We start from the raw sequence: 12,769 nt of genomic DNA, 5'->3' as shown, positions 1-12,769 counted from the left end.
GGCTATTGGTTACCAGCGATGCAACCAACCCCAGTAGACTGGTTCCAAATTGTCGACTAGCGTACTCAACCACCGTCGACTAGACAGAGTTCGGGCAAACGTTAGTTAACCATTGGTCAACTACAGTCCTTGTGCGAACTTGGCCTTATAGCTGCTGGTTGCACGTTGACGCGCACCGTTCCTTGTGTGTGACGCACGTACACCAGGGTATGTGTATTATACACGCAGTGGTACGGCCGCGCGCGTAATTTTATTCCTAGGAGGGTTAGGGGCAATGTCATGAATAATTCATGTTTATCCATGAGAACGGACAATGACATCAACAGCAAGGGTTAGTAGGGACTGTTCCAAAACAAAACCGGCTGGAGTATAAGTTTACCTAGAAGCGGATGGAACAATAAGTACAGGTCTTCCTGAGTATTCCCAAAGCGGTGGGAGAAAGCATGAAGCTATCGTAGATGTTGACCTGCTACATACAGTTTAGTCATCAGGCCTGTGCAAGTAACTCAAAACACGCTTGCTAAAACTGGATTTGTAGGGCCGGTGTGGCCAAGGGCGTTTTCATTGTCAAGGGAAACAGCCGTTGGGGTCGTGAGGTAATTGCGAGGTCACAGCATATGAATCATACATAAATAGCTATATAGTGAATATACCAGGGTGCAAACTACAACCTTTTGATAAAAAAAGGAATATTGAAGTTTATTTCCGAGCGTAATCATCTTCCTTTACATTAACAATAATACTTTCTATACAATATTTTATGTATCAGAAACCCTCAGGCTGAAGTTAGTCACCATGATAATGAGTATAATTAAAAGCACAGATAAAAGATAGATTTGCATTATTGCATGTTATAAAGAAACAGATTCGAATTAAATTTACAGTGTGTTCTTAAGTTAATAGTAAGCTAAAATTTACTAAGCATTTATTATAAAAGACGGCCGTAAAAGGGGATATGATATGTGAACATTATTAGCTGATAAAGTTCCGCAGGGACCATAAAATGCCAACGATAATTAAATGCAGAGCTCGATAATCTATACAATTTTCACATGATATAAAGAGTAAATGTAAGTTTCCAAGCTTTGTTTTCACAAACAATACAAATTCAATAAAATACACATACAAAACGTATTATAAAATAATTAAAAATATATAAAATGTATTATTACCGACAATGCTCTTTGTGGTTTTAACAGCAGTAGTGAAAACAGCAAGATGTTGACGGTAAGGTGTTGCACTGATCTCCATGCCATCTAGATATCCCTTGGCTGTACCAAGGGAAGTCATCGTCCTCCATGTTACCACTCCCTAAAACATTTAATCCGGCGTATTTACTTGCCACGTTTACTTTGTATTATAAAAAAGCCAGACTATTTTATACCAACTTTCATTTAAACTTAAAAACTGTATGATACAGTTAAAGACATATCTCGTTTACTTTAATAGCCTTTGTTTTTAAACATGAAGGGCAGTGGTGCTGACCGGCATCGATTAGGTCACGAGACAACAGAGGGCGCTAGATTCATCACTGTAAGGAGGCCTTCAAATTCATGTGAAATCCATCATATCGGCACTTTCGGGGGTTTATTAGAATGATTACATTAGCTGAGTTTTCATTCGTTTAATTTGAGTGCATGAGTAAAGATAAGCCAACGGTTAGAAATGCGGACTTCCCTATTAAAAAATAAATTAGGTTCCATATCTCAGTTTTCTGTAATAGTACCTCTAAAACCTCACTGCTTCTTTTTTACTCCTTTTTCAGTTAAAACAAAGGGTTTAAACGTTCAGCAATTCTTTTTTAAATATTATCCATGCATGATGTCCCGAACGCAAGATATTTTGCTCAAGTGTTACACACAACTCGATCATGAGAACCAAGATGATTGATGAAAGAGACACAAAATAAACTCTACGTTAAAACAATTATTATGTCGAGTATAAAGGCCAACACACCGGGGAACCCGTTAAGGTGGAAGCATCAAAATACCTCGGATATGATACAAAGAAACATTCAATGCACTGTTTCTCAATTTGTTCAAAACGTAATTCAATTTCATTGTTCATAAAAGTCACAAGTCCGGACAAAACTATTGCGGTCGAACTCATGGAAGATCAGCTAGGTTCTTTTTGGGAGGGACACCTGTCGGCTGTTCTTTTCCCTTTTTCTTCTCTTCGAACATCAAAATGCTGAAAATCAAGAGAGAGAAAAAGGAAATTAATTTTCAAAATGAAACATATACAAATATATGCTAGCTATATGCAGGAATCAAGCATACAACACAAATGTCGTCAGTTAACTGTTTTGTGGGCGTATAGTAAGAGATATATTTTACGACGGCCATTTTTAAATTCTAGATGGTTGTTGCATGCCTCTATGAGACTTGACATTATTTCAGTGCTGGTGTTCGAGTCCAATTTCCGGATGGAGTCCGGAAACTTTGGTGCAACAATAAAACACTCGTATTTGTTATGCAGACGCTTGTAGTTTATTACAGGAAGTCTCATTTCCCGTGTGTGACGCGCGTCACATTGTGTAGTGTAAGTGATACATGTGCTTGTGTAGGTATTTGATGATAAGGAAAGCACAGCAGAAAGTACTGTTACTATCACACGTTGAGTAACACTAGAAAAACAAAACAAAATGCACACGGCTATTGAATGAAGAATCATGTAGTGGTACAAAACATAGTTTCACATTATCCTCGCCTTGGAAAACGCACTGTACACTATTCTCACAATCATTCGGGACAACATCGAGTATACAGTGTTGATCAAAATACGTCGGTGGGGCAAAACCCAACGCAAATCCTATTTTATGATTAGCACTGAAACTTCTTATTATACAATCAGCACGTGCATTATTGAAATCAGAAGGCGATTATAAAACAACCAACTTTTCAACATTAAATGTCAGGTGCACATTCAGTATACATTTGGGACCAAGCAGAAAATCCCTATCTTCGTAAAGACAAGCGTTGAAAAGATATTTATTTCAGGAGTTGTACTTCTCCTTCACATAAACAGACGTTCAACTTCATACGATCAACTTTCAACGTACTGTTCACTTTTAAACCCATGCGTTCAACGTCAAACGCAATAAAGCTTTCGACCTTAAACGCATGTGTTCCGGTACTCACATTTTGAGGACGCTGTTCTTTTTGCCCAGCATCATCTCGATGAACTCGTTGTAGTTGATGGTACCCGAGTGGTTGGTGTCCACCTCAGCAATCATCTTCTTCACCTCCAGGTGGTTTTTGGGCTGTCCCAGCTTCTCCATCATGTACGACACGTCTTTGACATCTAAATAAGTAAAAAATAGCGCCAAAACTGACAACGAAATCTGCATGCAAGGGCGGATCCAGAACACAATTTTTTTTGGGGGGGGGGGGCCAAACATTTTTTTGGACCCCCAAAAAAGTGGGTCAAAAAAATTACGGCGTGGGGTTCGGGCCCGCTTAAGGGCCCCGAAATTTTTTTGGATTCTAGATGCTCTGTGGTGCGATCTGAGGCAATTTCTGACCACTTTAACCAATGTTTTTTTGAGGAAAAGATGGTGGTGTACTCATTGCCTGCCTTTATTGCGATGTAACATAAAAAAAAATTGGTCTCGTTTGGGGGGGGGGGCATGGCCCCCTTTGCCCCCCCCCCCCCGGATCCGGCCCTTGTCTGCATGATACGAAATGCATGGACAAAATGTCAATAGTTTCGATCATGTTTTATGACAAGACAGAGAAAGTTGTTCGTTCTTGCAAACTCTCTGCACGCCAGTACAGTCATTAGTATTGACACGGTAGGGCCTAAGTAGTGAAAAATGCAAAGCATGAAGAAACCTAACCTTATGCGAGATGCGAACTATCAGTTTTTATATGACTTTTTAATTTTAATAATTATCTTACCGAGGTCTCCGGAATTATCCAGATCGTACTCGATGAACTTGTCTGAAAAGAAGAGGAAACAGTTGGAAATTTGAAATAACAGACAAAACAAAACACTCAAATGATTATTCCACAAGAACGTCAGAGCAGTTACCTTGCTCCTTCCATAATCACGATGCTAAAATTAATGCGTTACATAGGGACGCCGTTTGATTACCAATGTGTACTTACTAAAAATGTGTTGTACTTCACATTTCTCTAAAATGACAGCCAGACAAGCCAAAATTCTCCCATCTCGGTGGTTTCATTGTTGCATAAATTTGCAATGATTCCAGGCAACGTGCTAACAACATCAACATGGAGTTGAATCTCATTTCAAAGCCACGTGGCGTAATAACTTTAAAGTCCCGTCGAACGCAGTCGGCCAGAAATTTCTCATTTTTCCCCCCACGCAAACTGCACGCAGAAACGACAGCTGGCGATGTGTTTCATGTGCTGGGGATCAATGCACTAAAGCGTGAATACGACTTTAAATACGTAACCTAGTTATCCGCGTTTACTGAAAGTAATTTGGTAACTGGTGTTTATCAATGCAAATCCCATAAAGAACTCACTATAATTATAATTTTATTCAACTTGTCAATTGGTCAGATGAATTATATGTATACAGGGGCTTATCGCACATTTCTGCACATGGAATATTCCTGCACACTTAAATTTATCCTAGTTATATCGCCCTATAGTATAGCACAGTTTTTGCATGGGTTTCAATGCAAAACTGACACTTCAAAGTTATACAAATAAGTAAAGGTCTCTTATAGTTCATCACTTGTTTTTTAATGGCCGCTTTTCTTCGGCTGAAATGATCTCGGCAGCCGAGAGATTCGCGCCGTTAATTTTTACGACCGAGTGTAAAATTTCAAGAGGTTCTTATATCAAAATAATGCCGAACAAAGTAAGTCACGGTCAACGAGATGTTCATTTTTTTTATTATAATATTAATAAGAACATCGACGTTACACTGGTTCGTTTAAAAATGCAAATGATAGTTCAATTTTGGAATCGAAAACACAGCCAACATTAATTTTCTACAAAAATTATATGCCGTATAAGAATATAGCATTTATACATAAAGTAAACTTTTATAGTGATCGTTGTTGGCGAAGGGGGAAGGGAAGGGGAGGTGCTTACAAAAGAAGCGGGGAACAAATTTAAAGGGGAGACAAAGTGGGTGTGGCAGCTTCATGGCTATACTATTATAGAAAAGAGAGAACTTAGGGGGTGGTAATTAACCCAAAGAGGGAAAGCCTGGGGAATTCTGGAACAAATGACACGATGGAGGATTTGAAAGATTAGTCATTCCCTTCAGGGATTTTGAGGCCATAAGTATGGTTTGTATAGCACGAAAACCGTCATCCACACAACTTCGTCCCAGTGCTTACTTTACCCCAACACGGTTTCCAATAGTAAACCCTGGATAGGAAACTTTCTTCCTGTATATACAGCAATTGGCTAGTAATGGATTTTTATCGTGTACTTGGTGTTGTTATTCACAACGTGCAGTACGTGTTTTCGCGATCATTCGTCCACGCCTTCTCGAAAATATTAATTTCCATTCCAGTTTGTTAATATTAATATGAAATGTGATACTGCATATTGTTTCGTTAAGATCGTAACAGTTTAATTGAATAAAAATCGTGTTTTCGTAACTCACGCCATGCTCGCGCTGCTACGAATTGACTCTGTTTTTACCCAGACACCGCATACAAAAAGAAACGCTAATGTAACGCACATGCAGGCACCAGACTATTCCTCATTTGCATACGTGTTCAAAAATCTTGCACATGCAAATGATCCAATACCAGGGTGAGAGAGCAGGTAGTGATGGGCGCGTACTGCTCGACACCCTGGGTACGAGGTTGTCATCCACACTGCTTCCCATTCCCCCTCCTTGGTCCTTTTCCTGAATCCTCTCAATATACTTTTTGTCACTTGATTGTCTGTTTCTAAGCCTAACCTTTTGATTTGTACATTTCATGCGAGTAAGCCAAGTCAGTAAGCAGTTTGCATTAGTTCTGTTTCTTTTTTGTTCATTTATAATAAAAAAACACACCCACTAAAAACACATCGGCAATGATCAGCAATACCTTTGTAACTACTGAGTCTTTCCTCAAGATCTTCATACGAGCTGTAATCACCATTCTTAACGATTTCCTGCAATGGTAAGAACGACAAAAATTGTTGATGATTGCAAAAGTGTGGCATGATGGTTGTTGCATCATGGTCATAGTTAATGTACAATATCTTGAGAGAAAGCTAATTATCAAACTTGCTGTTAATGTGAGCCTCAGCCTCCTGAGTAATGGTTTTAGGTTAGCTGGATTAGTCTGCAGTCTGATATCCTTTGCTTTTTATTAAAACCAAGCTTTAATAAAAACGATGACTGATGTTCTTCACGTCTGGAATACGTCTAACATCGGGCTATTTTAATAGTGACAGGGCGAATTTGTGCGCATAATCATTTTTTTTAAGTGACGTCGCAATAAAGGCAGGCACTGCGTACACCACCATCTTTTCCTAAAAAAATATTGGTCAAAGAGCATCTACAATCCAAAATAAAATCGGGGCCCTTAAGCGGGCCCCGAACCTCACGCCGTAATTTTTGGGACCCACTTAAAAATCTTTCCCCTCCCCCCCCCCCCCAAATTGTGTTTATAAAAATTGTAAAAACCACCCCATGCATGAGAAATTGGTGTATCAAAGGGTCAGGGCACCAAGCTGAATTTGTTGCATATGTACATTGACCAGAGGGCACGTAGTAAACGCAGCCTGGAAAGGTTACAGGAAGTGACCCCGCTGTGTGTGCTCTCTGTGACAGGTGTGAAACATCCTTTTCATTTATACAGGGTGAGTAAAAAAAGCAGAACCCAAACCCCAAAAATTATATTTCACATTTACCAAAATATGTAGCACCAAACATAATAATGACTGGAAAGCCAATTTCATAAGCTACTTTAAGATGAAAACAAATCCTGCAATTGCTTTATCCGTTCAAAGAATATCACAATTTTAACACAATGACCCTAAAACCTCTTTCGTCCAAAAATGCGATTTCAAGAATCGTCGTCACAATTGTCTTCAAACATTACCAGCGATAAAACCGCAGTTTAAAAGTTAAAAAATATTCAACTTATAGTCCTTTTGAAGGCACGTCTTTAAAAAAGAAGAAGTGGATTTTATAAATCATATTGTTTGCCTAACCAGGGTTGTTAATAAAGATGATGTGCACTACAGTTGTTGACAGTTGTTGAAACAAGTATTCTGTGTCATTTTCTTTGTTGTTGCAAACAGTCAGAATACAGACTAAACTGCTTTTTTTTACGAAACAGGTTTAGGGTCATTGCGTTCAAATGGTGATATTCTTTGAACGGATTGAGCAATTTCAGTAATTTTTTCATCTAAAAGTAGCTTATGAAATTGGCTTTCCAGTCATTATTATATTTGGTTCTACATATTTTTTTAAAATATGAAATATATTTTTGGGGGTTTGGGTTCAGCTTTTTTGACTCACCCTGTATCTTGCATTATCATGAAAAGATTGTATCCGACGTGTATCGATTACAGGAAAATCTCTCATTAAATTTTAGGCCTATATAGAAATCCTTGCATGCTTTCATAAAAGTAGTCTGGTTCCCAGACCAAAAGATTCTGACTATTCCCGATGAATATTAGGTCAGGTAACCGCTAGTAATACATTGTAAATCAAAACACCGTCACGTGACTAAAACGGGAGGAATGTCTCCCGTTTCCGAAAATGACCGAAGTTTGCCGATTGTATTTCGTCAACAATCTTGGATAGCGCCCAGGTATTTCAGAGTATAACATGGGTTTTATTTACCCACCTTGCTTATTAAAAATCTAAAGACTGAGTTCATAATAAATAGTAATTACTTGCGTTTAGAAAACTTGAAATTCAATGACCGGATTTTGTGCATCATTATGCACACGGATCGTACGAGGGGCGAGCTTTGATGCGCCATGTACTATTTTGAATCTGACGACGGTTACCGGGATTTGCCAAAACTCGGCGTGGTCTCCATTTGGCTTCTCCTGCTTAGTGCTACATGCGGGTCCGTAACTTTTAAGATTTCAGGTCAAAATTAGTCATGGTTTTCTTACAAAAATAAGAGACTGTAGTATGTAATGGAGCAAGTGATTTTTTTTTTAAAATTTGATCGGAACGTATAAAGGCTATAAATGATGAAACCAAATCGGAAACGAAGCCGAGCTTTGAAAAAGGGCCGTCAATGTCGTCATGTATATTATTTTTTATCCGCGGTTACTGCCTGACCTTTTTAGACGTGGACGTCGGGAATAAGCAGCTCTGGGAACCAGACTATCATATAAGCACAGCTAATCCTTGTTCAATAAATATGCACTCTTCAACATTTTAAATGTACATATTTAGCATTTGTCTTTATACTTCATGATAGTGGAATATAAAAACCCCAAATGGTATAAGGATTTATAGATACCGATGTGAAATTTAGTAAATAAAAAAAAAATAACTTTGCCAACAAACGAACTAATTTAGTTCAATAAACCAATCGGTAAACACAATCGAAGCCTATTTTACCCAACGTAATGCAACAGCAACCCCGTTGGGAAGTATTTTTTAATTAAACAAACCCTATTATTTGTATTTTAAAATATTCAATATGGAGACTATAGATTTGAATGAGTGTATTACCTCGTTAATGATTCCTAAGGCCTCTTCCTGATCTTGTTTCAGCTTTCCCCAACTTTTCCCACCTAGAACGGAAAAAGTATTTGACATTTTAAAAATGTGAAGAAAAAAATCTGAACGAGGAAAATAATACTTGCACCGAACGTTTATGCAGAATAGAATATTAAAGGCACTAGGATCATTTGTTTTTTTTATGGGTTTTGTCCATTTTTAATAAAACGCCACTCAAAATCTAATGAAGAATGTTCAGAAACTATAATCTGTAGGGAGTTTTAGCTCAGTGGATATAACAGTTTCCGAGAAAACAATGCATATAGTCTTTTGATCACGATTTTGTCAATAGCACTCGATTATTCCAAGAATCGGTCAATCACCTACATTTCTTGATTCCTTCTTCATGACAGCAAACCTGGCGGAATATTTCACGGGGTGTTTAGTATACCTAGTACAATCTTTAGTCAATTCAATTCAATTCAATTCAATTCAATTCAATTCAAAACTCACATTTATTTCCATACCAAAATGAGAAATACAAACATAGAATACACGATTAAGTACATAAATCAATAAATAGAGTTTGTCAAAATGGTAAAAATATATAAAGGTATGGAGGCATCTTCTGGAAGCCTAGGCTTGTGGCGAGATGCCTTGGACGGACAAACACAAAACAGAAACAAAAACAAGTATACACACGACAGTTGGACCGCACCGAGACAGAACCTTAGCATGAAATTTATAAACTAGAACAGAACGTAAATGTATTAAGAGAGAACAAAAACAAACAATTGCTGAAAAACCAAATGAGAAGCAAGCTGGAAGCTATATTACATTTGAGAGATGAGAGCTCTCTTATGCATGTTTGAAGCGACCCACAGATGAAAGAGATTCACCCAAACCTTTTTCATAATAATTCGGTAGGTTACTTTTGGGATATTGCAAATGATCCCATATGCATTTAAAGACAATACAAGATAAGAACATATAATTTGGATGGGCATGCACTGTTGGCGGAAGCGTGCAATACACCCGAAATTTTCCATTTTTGATGTAGTATTAGCACTGAAATTCTAACTCTTGATCAAGATAAGAGAAACCTCTTTTTTTCTCGAATGTTGTGGAGGAAATGTCATTAACATAATAATAACATTGGCTTGTAATTTTCTGGACACAAATAAAAATGGTAGTACCAAGTAGTAATACCATCCGTCAACCTGTGATACCCATCTGTCAGGAAACAGTTGCTGGTTTATTTCTGAGTTTCCTGTTTGTGCCAATGGATCGGAGCCACGCTGTGCGTTGCTACCAAAATATTCAGCCCCTTCCCATCTGGCATCGATAAAGAAAAAAGTCGCACAATATGCCGAAATCATCTCCCTAAATTCAAAACTTCGCTCTAGGACTACATGTGGTGGACGGCATATGATATTGCGCTGATATGCGATAGCGGCTGTTGCAATATATACGTGTTAGGGCTGGGAAGTCGATCGACAATTGCCACATATAATTGTGGATTTTCCCCCATTGGTTTCAGAAATACATTCGGGTCCTCAACTACTATATAGTCATAAATATGAGAACTCGATCTTCAAAAAGATATACTCCAAACATTACGCATAAAAACTTAAAACAATAAATACCACTCGTACCGTAATAGGTTACTTTTAAATTTTATGAACAACTAACTCAACACTAAATGAATATGAAACTATCACTTCAGAACTACTGAGTCATTTTAAATATGATAATTATTTATTACCTAGTCTTATATTTTATTTTGTTTCAGTTGTGGTTTTTAATTCGTGTTTGTTTACATAATTTTTGAACTTTATTCCTAAGTTTTTTTTATACGTATAGCTTGTGTATTTTCGGATTCTGTAAACATATTTCCTCTTTTTTATTTTCTTTTTCACAATACACACACAAATTCCTTCCATATCTGGTCTGAAATGAAATCACTCCAACATCCATACTATTATTGTACGGTCGCCTGTAGTAGCTTTATAGAAAAGCCATTGTACATTTAATATTTGACTCAAATTAAAGCGATAATATACGACCCTGGATAAGTGGGCCCATACTTTGTATTCTAGTATCACAGTTCAGGTTTCATACGCTTGGCTGATGTTGCAAAAGAGGAAATTGTACACCCAAGGTCGGTACGCCAACATGATTTTTCCCTCGATGGTTGGGGAAGATTAAAACGTTCAAGAGACTTCCGTATTCGCATCACAAAATGCAATATCCCTCCCTTTTGGCATGAGATATGATTAGGGACATATTATGCTGGTGCATATGTGGAAAACCCGTTCCTCTGCCAATTAAAATTCATATACCCTATTCTTTTCCTACTCGTCAATCCTCACTGATCTAAATCCAATGAAGGCCAAGGGTGCGATTCAATTAATGTAATGGATATCATGAAGGGCATGCAACTACACAGGATATTAGTGCTATCATATAGTGGAAGGTTTAGTCTGTCACATTTTCTTGTAATTAATCCAAGATTAATTTCAAGAAAAACGCACATCTTATGGATTTTTGTCAGTGTTCCATTTTGTTCTTTGGAATCCATGTATATATAAGGCCGTCGAGGACGTGATCGAACCAGACTTACCCCCAGTTTACTCAGTGCTCCATAATTAAACACACAGGTTTTTGTCGTGAGCTTTTTATGGGTTACATATACATGTACGTGCCCCTTCCTTGTACTATTATTTGACGCACCCAACACATTCCTTTCAGTTTCAGGACTTTAAAAATCCAACCAACAAACTTTTTCGACGATGAAAACAATTGGATGAATTATAATTTACAATAATTTACATGTTACCATTTCACACCTTTATGATGGAACTATACATAATTAAAAACGTACGAGAAGCTTAAGCAAGCCTTCCTCCATGCACAAAGCGAGCATTGCAAGCACTTGCAAGCTGAGCATAGTAAATAAAGGCTTTGCCATATTATGAAGGCTTAAAAAAATACAGGATCAAAAACATTTTTATCTCTTTATAATTGTTATTTACCCTGTTTGTCGGTGTGGTCCACTTTCGTACTCGGCATTCTTTCTGGTTTTCGCAACAAAAATGAGAAGAAATACACTCCGAGCTGTAGATACTGCCTTGACCTCGACCGCAGACTGTCACACAATGGAGGCGGACACCTTGCAAGAAACTCGATCACCGGTGAGGTCTTCAGGAGGGAAATCCCGTCAAAAACCTGTCTGTCCAATCGATCACAAATTTGAAAATTCCAACCTAGAGGCAGCAGATGCTGAGTTTGGTTGTGTTGACGCCCTATGGCTGTTGGTTATTTATGGCGGTTTGTACACGCAAGGCACCTATCCACAATTTGTTGGCAGCTACTTCCTTCTATTTCAGTTCGACCAAAAAAATGGCTCAGTATCAGGGTGACCGTAAGGTAATGGCAAAATTCTGCTAGATGCACTTCAAACATCTGCTAGATTTAACAAAATCTGCTAAATCACCTATTATTCAGTGGCGTAGCCACCAGGGGGCGTGGGGAGACATCCCCCCCCCCCCCCATGTAACCTTGTCGCCCCCCCCCCCCCCAGTCCCCCCCCCCCCACTGAGATTTTGAGTTTCTAAAAAAATTATCATTGATCTACATGACGCCCTCCCCCCATGAAATGTTCCAGCCCCCCCCCCCCAGTGCCCCCCCCCCCCCCCCCCCCCCCCCCCACTGAAAAATTCCTGGCTACTATTACACGAAATACATTATAAACACTTATACAATGTAATCATATGCCTGGCTTGCAATGGTCTAAAGTACTTTACTGTGTACCATTACACGTCAGGGAACCTCAAATTAAAGCTTTTTCAAAACTAATCAGCATATTATTTTAAATCTGCCATAATTTTCTGTCAGATCACCAATTTCACAGAATTCTGCTAGAAATCTGCTAAAAAAATCATTCTGCTAATGTTCTGTCAAACTCATTTTTTTTCCGAAAAATTCTGTCAAATTTAGCCGAAATTCGGCTAAAACGGTCACCCTGCTCAGTATATTGTGGACTGGCACGACAGGAGGTTTCCTTGTTTGGGTTCGACCACTTTATAATAGGGGGTATAGTGTCTCAAATAGTGTCTCATTATCTTATCCCACTCTCCCGTGTTTAGGGTCC

General features: G+C 38.3%; 1 protein-coding gene across 1 annotated transcript; it reads right to left on the bottom strand.

The window, feature by feature from the left end:
• Positions 1-671: 671 nt before the first annotated feature.
• On the bottom strand, positions 672-12,029 carry LOC119734447 (allograft inflammatory factor 1-like). Its single transcript, XM_038207950.1, has 6 exons — positions 11,652-12,029; positions 8,629-8,690; positions 6,026-6,092; positions 3,900-3,941; positions 3,141-3,303; positions 672-2,190 (listed from the first exon to the last, which is right to left on the bottom strand). The coding sequence occupies exons 1-6, from the start codon at positions 11,686-11,688 to the stop codon at positions 2,106-2,108; spliced, it is 456 nt and encodes a 151-aa protein (XP_038063878.1). The 5' UTR covers positions 11,689-12,029; the 3' UTR covers positions 672-2,105.
• Positions 12,030-12,769: the final 740 nt, after the last annotated feature.

Source organism: Patiria miniata, unplaced genomic scaffold (genome assembly GCF_015706575.1).
Source record: "Patiria miniata isolate m_02_andy unplaced genomic scaffold, ASM1570657v1 HiC_scaffold_27, whole genome shotgun sequence".
NCBI classification, from domain to species: Eukaryota; Metazoa; Echinodermata; class Asteroidea; order Valvatida; family Asterinidae; genus Patiria; species Patiria miniata.
Note: the sequence above shows the minus strand (reverse complement) of the source record. Positions and strands in the feature narration are given on the sequence as shown.